The sequence below is a fragment of the Xenopus laevis genome, chromosome 7L (genome assembly GCF_017654675.1).
Source record: "Xenopus laevis strain J_2021 chromosome 7L, Xenopus_laevis_v10.1, whole genome shotgun sequence".
NCBI classification, from domain to species: Eukaryota; Metazoa; Chordata; class Amphibia; order Anura; family Pipidae; genus Xenopus; species Xenopus laevis.
This window is the reverse complement of record NC_054383.1, coordinates 43833110-43848410: the sequence shown is the minus strand read 5'-3', so window position 1 is coordinate 43848410 and position 15301 is coordinate 43833110. Positions and strand designations below refer to the sequence as shown.

Sequence of the window (15301 nt, the reverse complement as noted above, 5' to 3'; positions counted from 1 at the left end):
ATAAAAGAGTTCAGTGAGGGGTTTTATTTGATGTACTTTATTACACCCTCTTTCTTTACTCCAATTAATAGAAGAATACAAATGGCTACCAGTCATTTCTAGACACGTAGCTATCCCTGGGCAAATGTTTTGGGACATTGCTGTCTAAAACTTTTTTTCAAGTATTGTTCCCATTCTTGTCCTTTCAGAGCAGGCCCTCTTATGCTTTCTATCTAATTTCTAAACACATGTTTAGCCACTAAAATAGGCTTGCATTTTAAGAACAACACACACATCAAGAAATCTTACGTAATAATATACAGTACATCTATATAAACCCATGGGTGAGTAGTAACTGTAAAAGGTTAGGTAAGGAACATACTAGTTATCTGTATTTTATGAATACTAATGGATGCTTTGGTTTGTTTTCTTCTGTTTTAGCAGAAGCCTTCACACCAGCGGACATAATTCCTTTTACTCAGTTTCAAAAACTGTGTTTAGTATATACTATATGCCTCTGGTGCAACTGAATTTAGCAACCAGGCAGATGCAGAACAGAAAAACAAAATATTCAAAAAGAAGATCAACTTCAAATGGACTAAGAATATCAGTGTGCATGTGATATTAAAATGTAGTTCCAAAATGAGCTTCCATGTTAATTACAAATTAAAAAGTTTTAGGTCCCATTAGGCCAGCTGTACCTACCTTTTTAAGCAGTTTATTTTTGCCAGATTTTGGTTTCTTTGCCAGACTCTTCCCCGGTGATTTACCACTCTTTTTCTTCTTCTCCACTGGCTGAGAGAGAATGGTCTCCTTACCACGGGAGCCTCGCTTTTTAGCAAGCAGCTCAGGATGAATTCTTGGAAGCACCCCTCCACTGGCAATCGTTACCCCCCGGAGCAGCTAGGATTAATAAATGTGTACAGAAATAAGTAAATGCAAAGGCTACTAATTAAGTTTTTCTGTACTGTATTTCCAAAAATCGACATACTGTATAAATGACACACAGCAATAGATATGTAAATACTTAAATTAGTCTTGATTGAAAGAAACTATTTAAAAAACAAATTCTGCTTTCTCATTTGTGTACACAATCAGAGACTTCCAGCACATTTCTCCCCTTTCTTCAAAACAATATTGAATTTGCATTCAGTGCCTTTACAAAGAGGCTATAAAACATGTAAATACATGCAGTATTCCAAATACAGATGATGAACCAAATCTGGACCCTACTGTGCATGTTCAGAAAAAAATGTTGTGCTTTAGTCACTTAACTTTGAGGGGCAGATTTACTAAATTCGAGTGAAGGATTCGAATTAAAAAAACTTCGAATTTCGAAGTTTTTTTGGGCTACTTCGACCATCGAATGGGCTACTTCGACCTTCGACTACGACTATCGAACGATTCGAACTAAAAATCGTTCGACTATTCGACCATTCGATAATCGAAGTACTGTCTCTTTAAGAAAAACTTCGACCCCCTAGTTCGGCAGCTAAAAGCTACCGAACTCAATGTTAGCCTATGGGGAAGGTCCCCATAGGCTTGCCTAGGTTTTTTTGATCGAAGGATATTCCTTCGATCGTTGGATTAAAATCCTTCGAATCGTTCGATTCGAAGGATTTAATCGTTCGATTCGAAGGATTTAATCGTTCGATCGAACGAATAATCCTTCGATCGTTCGATCGCAGGATTTGCGCTAAATCGTTCGACTTCGATATTCGAAGTCGAACGATTTTAGTTCCTAGTCGAATATCGAGGGTTAATTAACCCTCGATATTCGACCCTTAGTAAATCTGCCCCTTAGGGTTCAGAATTTGGTTTGACTCAGTATAACGTTTACAAGCAATCTAATTACTGTACAAAGGCCTGGGATTCTTTTTTCATCACATGCTAGATTTTTATAAATCCCTGCAAAAAAAGGCAGATTTTTTGCTTACACAGCAAGTTATATTTTTTTTCTAAAAAATCTTAACATTTTCCTTCATACCTGTAGGTTTGGTCTTTCCTAAAACGTTTTGCATCTGCTCTTAGTTATTATACTTTGACCAGTTCCCAGCTTCTACCCCTCAACTTATTTATTTATATTGTTTATTTTATAGCACAAAGTTAAACAATAAATGTCACAAAGATAAAGTTAGTACCTGGTTGAGTTCTTCATCATTGGCAACTGCTAGAAGGATATGTCTTGGAGTTATTCTGCTCTTTTTATTGTCTCTGGCTGCATTTCCTGCAAGCTCTAAGATTTCAGCTATGAATGAGACAGAGACAGAGATTAACATTACTAAAAATGTAAAAAAAAAAACAAACACAGTAGCAGCATCATTCAATTAAGTAAAAACTGCACATTTGCTACAGCTACATCCCAGCATCCCATATGTGCAGGATATTGTAGATGAATGGGTATTGAATAAACTCACCACTCACTGAATTAACATAAGTTAAGACTATGGTACTAGCTGAGGGGGACTGGTAGTATGTAATAATCAATGACAGCTGACCGGTGCACTGGCAAACATTGTTAAAAGATGTTGTTAATGAGGAAATAACATTGTGATGGCAAGAAACGGCAGAAACCTCTGCCAGCCCTGTGTCCCTAACTTGTGGCATCATGAATATGACATGGTATCTTCAGCTAGAACACTGAAGCTGTAGGATAACTGATGCAGTTACCGGTACTTCCCTTGAGTTTTTGACAGCTTGTTAGAACTGACATTTAGCCCAATAACCCTATAATAATGTCTTATATATATTTCTTTCCTTGTTTTATGAAGACTATGCGGTCTATCCTCTTTTCCGCATAAATGTTTAGTTAAAAGGCCAATAAAAGTTATATAAATTCTATCTGCTAATATAATATCCAAGTGAAGGTTTTAATGTGCATAAGCACTCCTCAGACTGTCTTTTTTGTTATTCATTTTATATGTGAGTCACGACTCTACAGTGAGACTGCAGCATCTGTCAAGCAATAATCCCTTTGTTACCAGGTTTATGGGTTTGTCATTTAATGGTAAAAGCTTTAGTTTTATACTTATATTGATTACATTTGCTAAACATACAAAAGGGAAATATTCGTAGAACTATTATCAGTCATTAGAGTTTATGTAAAACAAATATGGATTTTATTTCATGACAGTATTTCTGTAATATATATTTTTTTCTAAACTGTTAAATGTTTTCTAATGGTAAAATTAACTGACCACACTGAAATACTCCTGTTGAATTGTTCTTTCTTACAGGGCAATACCTCTGCTAGCATAGATTTTTAGCAAAACTCTGTGTATATTCTATGAGGAAAACCTGAGGTGCTCCTGCTATGGAGACAGCTAGTAATGGTATATTTTGGCTGGTCACACAGGACCAGGTACCATTCTAGTCTGTAATTTGATTGAAACACAATTGAAGGTGTAGGGGCAGTGAGAGAAGAATGTGATCAGTAAACCTGAAAGAAAATGGAAGATTAAATAAGGATTAAAATGCAAGATGAGTTAGTATTAACTTCATGGAAAGGGGCCAGTCTGTTAGTGGAAACAAAGGGCAGATTTCAACATGAAAATTCATAGATTAGTTTTTACGTGCTGAAATTCAGTCTTTGTTCACTGATCAGCCAATCCACCGAACACACATACAAGGTGTGAAAGGCAGCGGATAGACCCATGTGCCATTATTAACCTAAGAAATATTAATGCACATACAAACCATAAAATATGGTGTATATTATTTGTTTACAAAAATAATTTTTTTAATACAATTTTACAGCATAAAGTGAGTAATGCAGGTGCTGTACTTCAGATAACACATAGCAACATATTATCTAGCAGCATTTTCTAGTCTCCTAAAAGCAAATATCTAATTTGTTTTGCAGTGGGTTACAAGACTTGGAGCAATCTTTGCACCTGTAATTCTAAATATGGGCATATGGAGCACATGCCCAAAGGCCTTTAAGAGTGCAGCTTTTGGAGTCCTCTATTTATGTTTTTAGAGGGTCCTCTTTACCTCTTGTATTAATTGTTATATTTTTATGTAATCTGTATGTTCAATGTATACACCCATTTCTTGTAAAGCATTGTGGGATATTTTGGAGCTTTATACATACTTGTTAATAATCATGTTTATATGGGTAAGGGATCCGTTATGTGGAAATCCAGTATCTAGAAAGCTCAAAATTATGGGAAGTCCATCACCCATAGACTTTTCTGAAAAATATTTTGTGTAACAATAACACAGTGCCTTGCACTTGAAGCTAAGATATAATTAATCCTTATTGTAGGCAAAACAATTCTATTTACGTTTAATTAATGCTTAAATCAGGGGTGTCCACCCTACAGCCCAGGATGGATGTGAATGCGGCCCAGCTTGAAACGCTTAGTTCCAGAGGAATTTGCATATGCAAATTAGGGGCAGGGAGGGAAATTGTGTGACTTTTTGTCACAAAACAAGGAAGAAAAAATGTTTTCCCCTTCCCACCCCTAATTAGCATATGTAAATTAGGGTTCGGATGCGGCCGAATCCAAAATAGTGGATTTGGTGCATCCCTAATAATAATAAGTCTATTTAATATCCAGGTGTCCCATATTCCAGTATATAGCTCCATCTGGTTATCCAGCTGATATTGTAGTTCTTTTCTGTGTATTTTCTTAACTCTTACAAATCAAAAGTGTTTGTATATTTCATGTGTGGCCCCAGACAATTTTTCTTTTTCCAATGTGGCCCAGTGAAGCCAAAAGGTTGGACACCCCTGGATAAAATTATTTTTAGTGGACTTAAGATATGAAGATTCAGAGCATTCTGGATAACAGGACCCATTTATAAAAAAAAAGTTGAATTTCTTTTTCTTAAATCCTCCCAGCTATCTATCTGACTTTTGTAATCAGTGCATGTGGAAATATTGTCCTAAGCATGGGATATAGTTTTCTTTTCTTTTTTTTTTTTTAAGCAAATTGTGTTGCTGGCCCAAGATAAAACCCTGAGCCTTTTTACACCATATCTCACCACAGAAATACAAATATTTCTACTATGAATTGTCTACTATAAAAGTGTGCATGTGGAAATCCTTTCTATTAGTGCAAATCTGCAGTTTAAGATTTACCTGCTAAGTACTCTATAACAGCAGCCATGTATACTGGTGCCCCCATGCCTATTCTGTATTTGTGAGTTCCTCTTCTCAGGTAGCGCATCATTCTACCAACTGGGAAAATGACTCCTGCTCTGGATGAGCGGGACAGCTTGGTGGTTTTCTTTTTCCCCCCTCGAGCAGACATCTTTTTTTCTTTTTGGTTCCCGTCTCTATATACTGATTAGTTGCTGCTACTCTTCAATGAAGGCGGTGGCTGAAAAGACAATAAAATACAGTATAAGATTAGATTTACAAATTGAGCCTGGATTTGAGTTTACATCCAAAATATTTTTAACAGTTTAATCCAGTATTCTTGACCTTAAAGGGGGACATTACAATTATTTCAGTGCCACAAAAAGAAAATTGGGAAAAGTGCATTAAAGTTATTGGAGGATCTTCCATGGAGGCAATGTGATTTGCAATTTTACAAAAACTAGGCAGGTTTTTCATGGGGAGTGAATAGCAGATATTTCCATACGTTCATGCTCCCCATGACACATTCAGATATACACACAATCCTTAAAAAAGTAAAATCACTCAAACAAATATGATAATACAATACCAGCTCCATAAAGATATGAAGACAATGTATGAAAAATTGGCTCACAAACTGTAATTGTGGCTTCATATGTATCATCTGAACTGAAAGATTCTGGGGGGGGGGTGTCTCAGTTTTGCAACAGAGGTTGGTTTTTTGATTAGTTGTATGACATGTATAGCAATGACTTAAGAGGCTTAATTGCTTTATTACTGTGTTATGTGGATTTTAACTTTCCATGGCTTCACTGTAGCATATTTTATATGTCACAAAATAAACCCCATCATTTCTGAATAAAACTTAACTACCCTAAAGTGTCTTATCCAGTCGATACTAGAAAAATATATTTTTCATTACGTTGTACTTATATGAAATGTGTTTACATATGGACTATTTTATGTAATCTAATTTTATAGGGAAAAGGAAGCACAAACAAAAGGTGCCGCTGTTAAGTGACAACATTTTAGCGATCATATAGTTAAGGGAAGGCAGTGTGCAAAATAACGGACAGAAGGCAATGTGGGAAATGCAAAAAGAAAATCCAAAAAAGCAATATTTTTGGCACTGTCCAACTGCCTTCATTTGTCCCTGAATTGCTGCAGAGCTCTGCACTCCATTCAGGATCACAAAGACCAGCTGAAACTGCCCTGATGAATATAGTGCTGACTATGATTGATAGTGCTATATACATGAGGGTGGGAGGAGGAAGAGATGTAGTCAACCCCCCCTCCCAACCCCTAATTCGCACGTCATGCCAGTTAATGAGTGGTAGAGAACTAGGGATGCACCAAATCCCCCATTTTGGATATTGAACCAGGCATGAGGATTCGGCCGAATCCAAATCCTGTTGAAAAAGGCAGAATCCTGGCTGAATACCAAACTGAATCCTGGATTCGGTGCATCCCTACAGAGACCACAGGCCACAGCCACAACAGGGCTAGCCTGTATACCATGACGTACAGTCCTGCAGCGGGTCAGGTACCCGCGGGTTACCCGCAAAAACCGGCGGTACCCTGGCGGTTGTGGGTAAAGGTTCCGGGTATAGACGCGGGTCACCGGTTCTGCGGGCTAAGGGTCTTCTAAATAGTGATTTTTACTCCTTTTTTCTGATCAAGTCTACTTCAGATTATGTCACTTCCGGTTTACAATGACAGCACTTCCTGATTCATGATGGTTAGTGGGTCGCGGGTCCGGGTTGCAGATAAGGTACTTGCGGGTCGGGTAGCGGGTCCAAGCGGGTTGCAAGTACGGGTCAGGTTCCAAAATATGGACCCGCGCAGGACTCTACCGTGACGCTATGCTCCTTGTGCTGTATTCTCTTATCCAATGTAATGTACATAGCCCAAACATTCCTCCAGGCTGACATACTCCTTGCATAAGCACTAAAAGCTGTTAGGTATATACAATATGAAACCATATTACTGCCACGAAATTTTTTGCTTATTTCGGACGACTAATCTCCCCAAAATGCCTTCCCACCGGCTAGAATGTGAATCGATGGCGGGATGGCACTCGGATCACTTCAATTTTCAAAGTCGCCGAAGTTGCCTCACGAGGAAACTTCGGGTGACTTTGGAAAACCTAAGTGATTCAAGTGACATCCCGTTGGCGAGTCACATTGTAGCCGAAGAAGAGGATATTTGTCGCTGGACGACTGATCTTCCTGAATCGCAGCATGTGCCAACACCCTAAAAGAGTAAACAGATTTTTTTTATATTTAATTATGCAATTTGGCATGGGGCTAGACATATTGTCAGTTTCCCAGATGCCCTCAGGCCATGTGACTTGTGCTCTGAGAAACTTGTCACTCTTTACTGCTACACTGCAAGTTGGAGTGATATCATCTGGCAGCTAACCAGATAGCAGCTATCGGACACCTCAGCTGAAGGATTTGTTTGCATTGCTAAAAGCCCCACCTAGTGGTAGACATGAGAACAGCACCAAAGCAAACCCCTGTTTTTTCCTGCTTGGGTGCTATTCTCACTTTTAGCAATGCAAACAAGACCTAGGGTTGTGGGATAATGCAATGGGAAGGGGAGAAACAATAGCTGTCTCAAAGTAGTTCCATCCTGAAGTGCTGGTTCCTTCTTGAAGCTTAGAATCAGGCATAATGCACTGAGATGGCTGGCTCCACACAAATATAACAGCTAGAAAAAATACCATGTATTTGTTGCTCCAAGAATAAAATTTAAATGGTAGTGAATTATTTGCAATGTAACAGTGTAATTTAGAAATAAAAAGTAAACCATAGAAATCCCGACAGAATCCCGTCAGTTAATGTTAAAAACATTTTTAAAAAAATTTGTTAGTATTCAAGCAGTCTGGCAGTACACTGCCATATAACAGCAATAACAGCAATAACATAAAAAAAAAACACCAAGACAAATTAAACTTTAAAATCTCAGAGTCTTTTTTAAGAAATAACTTACCGAAACTCTGCTTCCGCTCCTCTTCAGAAAAGGCGACAATCCATCGTGCGGCTATCTCCTATAAGGAAGACAGGGAGGAGAAATCGAGCGCTGCACGACGGTTTGCCCGATCACTTTCTTAAGAGGAAGCAGGGTTTCGGTAAGTTATTTCTTAATAAAGACTTTGAGATTTTAAAGTTTAATTTGTCTTGGTGTTTTTTTTTCAATGTATACTAATGAATCTTTTATGTCTGCCCCAACAGACACTATAGCTATTTGCCCAGTGCTGATAAATGACACAATCAGTGCTTGGTTTTTTTCAAGCAGATAAATGCAACAATGGATAACTGCCCATGGTCAAATTTGCCCAGTGTTAATAAATGGCTTCCACTGTGTCGGCATGGGAGCAAATTTTCGAACCAAAATCCACTGCACCCAGGCCGACGCAGTGCCTCTGGGTGCAGTCACAAGAGAAAACAGAATTGAGTGGAGTGGATGTTTGAAACAGTGTGGTGTGGTAGTACCCTTGGGTTGATAGCACATGTGGCATATTTTTTGCAGGCACATTTTTGCTGTCTTCAATTCACTTAAAGCTATACAGACATGTTCCTATAAAAATCATAGGAACATGTCAGTATTAAGTAGTTGCTGCACCTGCAATAGTTACCCTCAGACACTGCTAAAAGATTTGTGCAGTTTCAGTGACACTGGGCTAGGGACGGCGCGATCCTGCCATAGGCTAGTTACAAATGAAAACAGGACTTCAGCCTATGGAAAGATCGCTTCGCCTCAGCCCAGTGTCACGGAAGCAAGACAGAAGATCAGTTAGCTGTGCTGCGCAAAGGATCACGGGGCTGCGGGCAGCTTTGAGCAGTGCTTCCATGGGAACTATTGCGGGTGCAGCAACTACTTGATACTGACACGCTCCTTTGATTTTTATAGGAACGTGTCAGTATAGCTTTAAGTGAATTGAAGACAGCAAAAATCTGCCTGCAAAAAGGCTTTCTGAATAATGGGTTTCCAGATAACGGATCCCATACCTGTAGTGTGTGCTATTGGGTAATCATAAATAGAAAATTGCCATTTTAAAAAATAAGGGCCCCTGGTATCCTAGGATTCCCAGTGAACACAAACAAACCAAACAAATCATACGTTAGGTCACATGAGCCAATTAACAGACCGAGTTCTGTGTTTTGCTTCCACACTTCTTCAAGTTACAGTTAGAGTTATATTATTTCTGGTCAGGTGATCTCTGAGGCAGCACACAGACCATCACAAAATGGTGGTTCAAGTCAAAGGATGTAAAAGGACAATATTTACTTAAATATATATACCAGTTTGGTAAGATTCTTTAATATGCCTAAGTATATGCTTAAGTATTCATTTTGGGGGTATAATTTTCCTATCGTATCATTATTTAAAATTGGAAAATAAGAATGGCTTTGCCTGGCTAGGAAACAGGAAAAATTATTTAAAAATGTTAAATTATGTTTAATTTTTTTTTAATAAAGATATGTTTTTCATGGCTATAAGTAAAGTAAGATATAACTGCTCTAGACTTATATGAATAGGTGAATAATGTGTTGTATCTAATACCGATGCCTTTCAGGAAGCAGATATATTAACGGTGTAATTAATTTGTTCTTCATTAACACATTTTACTGGTTTTTACAACGTATGTTTTAAACAGCATGATTAAAGGAAAATATTTCACACAACTAGACAAGTTTATGGACTTCTCAAGATTCCTTTTAATGTAAGTTATTAATGAAACTAACTATTGCTAAAAGAGCTAGATTATGCTATGAATTAGATTAAAAGTGAGTACATATACTAATGGGTATTAATCAGCACAAGATAATATTAATAGGTTGGGCTTTTAAAGGGGGCATTGGAATAAATCTTCTTAGCATTACAAGGTAACTCAAGGGGGTTATTTACTAAACCTCAATTTTTTTTTTAGGATAAAAAAAAAAAACTAGAACATTTTCAAGATTTATTATATGCTGCAAAAAGACAGAATCCGAGAATTTGCCATCCCAGAATTGTCGAGGTCCTGTATAAGTCAATGGGAGAAGCAGCTATCTCAATTTGAAGTTATCGTGGTCTGTGCTGGGTTTAGCTTGAAAATGTCGGTTTTCAAAAACTCTGAAAAAACAAGCTGTCCAGGAAAAAAGCCGAAAAAATTGTACGGTTTGGGATTTCCTACGATTTTTTTTTTACCAATTCAATTAAATAGAGTTAATTTAATAATAAGTAAGGGCTCTTACACACGGCCGTTCCGACCTGCGCTCCCCTGCGGCTGAACGCCAAAAGACGGAACGCAGGGGAGCGCAGGTCGGAACGGCCGTGTGTAAGAGCCCTAAGGCAAAATCGGACATGGGATTTTGGTTGAGCTTTTTTTTATTGAGACAATGAGATAAATTTGATTATAGTAAATAACCCCCAAAGAGCAGTGTGTAAGACAAGGGAAATCACTGACTGACTTCCTCCACCAAATCTATCCAAGACAACCTTAGTTTTTATGAAGGTAAAGATTTTTTGGTTGCAAAATGAACAATGCAAATTCTATCTGAAAAATACTGACCATTTGTAAAACAGATTCATTAAACGTTCAAAATCACAATCTATATTTATAGACATTAAATTTCTTATATATATATAATAATATATAGATATAAAGCCATTTCTGGGAGCAATAGATTAAAATATGACAATGTTATTCTACTAGGCACGCAAAAATCCTAAAATGAAGCCAGGGTTGTCTGGGAATGCGGCAAGGTGCTGTTTCCCAAAGCCGGTGCATTTTTTCCCCAAAAGGAGCACCACCCCAGGGATTCATTCCCTGGGGGGGAGCATAACATTTTGGCACTCTTCAATGAATTAGTATGTCTTTGTCTTTTAAAGTGCACCCTCTGCAGCAGTGTTGTAGGTCCACTACTTTAATTAGGAGAACAATCAGAATGAAATGTTCTGTGCCAATGTTTGACATACATTCTAGATTTGGATTGGCAGTTTTACTGTTTATCATACTTTCTGATCATCTGCAAGCATGGCCCCCTTAAAGGTAAATTCAATAATGTCACCTGTGAATAGCAACTGGTCAGTATGTCCCAATAATTTCATCTGCTAAATGAATTCTTGGCATTCAGATAAGAGATCAGTAGATCCAAAAGTGAGAGAGACTGCAATTTCCTATCAGTTCTCAGTGCTCCCCAGCATCCTGGATGTTGGTAACAAATCACAGTTCTGCAGAACCATTAAGGAACAGTTCAGTGTAAAAATGAAAACTGGATAAATAGATAATCTGTGCAAAAAAATGTTTCTAAAATAGTTAGGCAAGAGAACTGAAAAGCAGGAAGTAGTGTTCTGGTTGTTATGTTAGACATCCAGTCACTCAAGCTTTTATACATTACATTTTTGCCTAACTAACTATATTAGAATTTTTTTTTATTTTGCACAAACTATACATTTACCCAGTTTTTATTTTTATGCTGAACAATTCCTTTAAGCCCCATGCGTTGTCATTTAGGTCTTATTCTGTAAGAGCTCGCCAACCGGTGCATGCAAAGTTAAAGCTAGGTCCAAATTTGCTTCAACTGTGCATGCTCCTGTCACAATCTGAATGAAGAGGAACCAAAACAAAAGTGATATTGCCTACCAACCCTACTGGGTAGGTACCTGCGTAGGTACAAAGACACTTTTGATAGTAATGGGTGGTGCGATGAGAGAATCAGGGAGGAGGTCTGGGGTTGGGTTTCACTCTCCTTTAAAGTTTTGGGAAACCTAAAAATGCATCATCAAAGAACCCGCATACGCTAAAAAGGAGTATCCCCAAAACGGCAATGATAGCCTGTATAACATAAATTCATAATCCATGATTGTGGTGTAGAAAAATGTTTTTTTAAAAATCACTTTATTAAATCACATTGCTGCATTTTAGTTTTTTTTTTGTTTTGTTGAGGAATCCTGCAAAACAAACACCATCTAGCTATGCTGCATACATAAGTAGCGCTATATAAAGAATAATATACATTCATACATACATACATATTATTCTCGGCAGAAAAGTTGCTGAGCCAGAATTCTATGTTGACGATGAGGGTGTAGACAAATTATTTTTGAAGTCTGGATTCATTAAAACTCTCTTAACAATATGCAGTGGGAAAACCTAATTGTAATATCATATATGGCAGAGTTCTACATGTGCCAAGGCCTGTCTGCCAGAATGGCAACAGGAGTTTAATTTGCTGCCAAAATTTCAACACAGCAGACCAGAAAAGCTGGAAAAAGGGTGTGTGGCTTGTGGATCTAATGAAATAATGATTGCAAGTTTACAGAAAAATTGTCAGGGGGTATAAACCATAAGGGAGCTAGCACACAGGCAGATTCGGGGAGATTTAGTCGCCTGCCGACTAATCGCCTCTTCTGTGGGGCGACAATCTCCCCGAACTGCCTTCACCCTGCTATAATGAGAAAACGCCAGCGCCAATGCACTCGCGTTACTTCGATTTCTGAAGTCGCCTGAAGTTTCCTCGTGAGAAAAATCGAGAAATCAAAGCGCTGCAAGTGCATTGGCTCTGGTGTTTTCTCATTATAGCAGGCAGAAGGCAAGGGGAAGGTAGTTCTGGGAGATTGTCGCCCCAGAGAAGAGGCGATTAGTCGCCCCGGATCTGCCCGTGTGCTAGCTCCCTCAGAACAGAGCAGCCTGATACCACTAGCAATACTGTATCATTCTACTCCTAAGCCAGATTGTTTAATTACTACTTGCAGGAAGATTTGAGTTTCGGTATCCATAGGTGTCACCTCCCATTGTACTATATTTTTTTTTAAGAAAACATAGATTGCAAAGCTTGTTGAGATGCTAAAAACAAGGGGTTCTGTCATTTTCGAGAGTTGGCTTAAATTTCTGCTGATAAAAAAAAACCTGAAAGCGGCAGGACTACTTTTATTTTTACAAGCATTTTATTCTATAGGGCTGCAACAGAACAGTGGCACCAAATGATGTGTACTGCAGATGAAATAGTGAAGCATTAAATTAATTAATAAGGTGTGAGACCTTTACATTTATTTATAAAAATGGTGATACCATGTTATTTATTGATTAATGTTTTGCAGTCTCAGTGGGAACACAACAACTGACAACAGCAAAACTGTTTCAGCAAACCAAACAAGTCTCTTTTCTTGAATGTTTTACGTATTTAGTACATGTAGTTATTTGTCTCTACTGTGGTATAGCATGTATTGGATGTATCTGCTTTGTCATGATTTAAAAAAGGGAGCTTTGGATGCACTGATCCATTAAAGGAACAGTTCAGTGGGAAAATAAAAACTCTAAATAGTTAGGCTGTGCAAAATAAAAAATGTTTCTAATATAGTTAGTTACCAAAAATGTAATGTATAAAGGCTGGACATTTTATTAGAACAGATGTCTAATAAAACAGCCAGAATCCAACTTCCTGCTTTTCAGCTTTATAACTCTGAGCTAGTCAGCGACTTGAAGGTGGGCCACATGGTACATTTCTGTTCAGTGAGTTTGTAATTGATCCTCCACATTCAGCTCAGATTCAAAAGCAACAGATATGACCCATGTGGCCCCCCCTCAAGTCTCTTGATTGGTAACCAGGGTAACCAGTCAGTGTAAACCAAGAGAGCTGAAAAGCAGGAAGTAGTGTTCAGACTGACATGTTATACATCAAATCACTCCAGCCTTTATACATTACATTTTTGCCTAACTAACTATATTAGAAACATTTTTAATTTTGCACAGCCTATGTATTTACCCAGTTTTTATTTTTACACTGAACAATTCCTTTAAGCTAAATGCATTATTGGACACTATCATGTAGCAGCTTTCTGGCAGCACACAAACAACTGACCTGGAATCCTGTATTGTTATTGAACATAGTACAGGTATGGGACCTGTTATCCAGAATGCTCTGGACTTGTGGTTTTCCAGATAACAGATCTTTCCATAATTTGGATCTTCATACTTCAAGTCTACTAGAAAATCATTTGAACATTAAATTAGCCCAATAGGCTGGGTTTGCTTCCAATAAGGATTCATTATACAAGGTACTGTATTATTATTACATAGAAAAGGAAGGAAATCATTTCTAAAAACAATTTGGATAAAATGAAGTCTATGGGAGAGGGCCTTTCTGTCATTTGGAACTTTCTGGATAATGGATCCCATAACTGTACTATACAGGTATGGGACCCATTATCCAGAATGCTCGTACCTGGGGTTTTCCGGATAAGAGATCTTTTCGTAATTTAGATCTCTGTGCCTTTAATCTACTAAAAAATAATTTACAATAAACACAATAGGCATGTTTTGCCTCCAATAAGGAATAATTATATCTTAGTTTGGATCAAGAACAAGCTACTGTTTTAATATTACAGAGAAAAAGGGAATCACTTAAAATTTTGAATTATTTGATTATAATGGAGTCTATGAGTGTCAGCCATCCTTTAATTTGGAACTTTCTGGATAACGGGTTTCCGAAAACCCGATCACATACCTGTACCAGTAATGGAGTCCCTTCATGAAAGACTTGGCATAGACCTGCTAAAAATGAAAATTTGTTTTCACACAAATACTTGCTATAAAAAATGTTAGTTTTATTTGAATGCTTTGTAATTCAATTATTAAAGCCCCCTCATACGAGTTGCGCCCCTCATTTCTCACTGAGCAATTTCAGGGTATTTAAGTAAAATGAGTCTTTATGAGTGCACTAAGCACAGGGCATGGTGTAAATAAGGCTGTATTACCACAACTTGAGCTCACTACCCATTACCTACAGAATGCTGCAGAATATTACATATTTATTAGGAATTGTATTAACGTGTGGTTCGCCTTTAAGTTAACTTTTAGTACTAGAATAGTGAATTGTAAGCAACTTTTCAAACGGTCTTCATTATTTATTTGTTATATTTTTTTTAATTATTTGCCTTCTTCTTCTGGCTCTTTCCAGCTTTCAAATGGGGGTCACTGACCCATATAAAAACAAATGCTCTGAAAGGCTACCTATTTATTGTTACTGCTATTTTTTATTACGGTACTCATCTTTCCGCTCAGGCCCTCCCCAATTCATATTCCAGTCTCTTATTCAAATCAATGCATGGTTGCTAGGGTGATTTGAACCCTAGCAACCACAGTTCTGAAACTGGAAACTGGACAGCCACCGAACAAAAAGCTAAATAACTCAAAAACCACTAATAAAAATTGTAAACAAATTGCAAATTGTCTCAGAACTTTAC

The 15301-nt window shown here is 37.6% G+C and overlaps 1 protein-coding gene across 2 annotated transcripts in view; it reads right to left on the bottom strand.

Moving 5' to 3' along the window:
- Positions 1-15301, bottom strand: part of macroh2a2.L (macroH2A.2 histone L homeolog) — a 47875-nt gene that overhangs the window by 7565 nt on the left and 25009 nt on the right. For both annotated transcript variants that reach the window (NM_001087412.1, XM_041568382.1), the window contains 3 exon segments: positions 685-882; positions 2121-2227; positions 5066-5306. In NM_001087412.1, coding sequence (NP_001080881.1) covers positions 685-882; positions 2121-2227; positions 5066-5237 — 477 coding nt within the window. In that variant the 5' untranslated portion in view covers positions 5238-5306.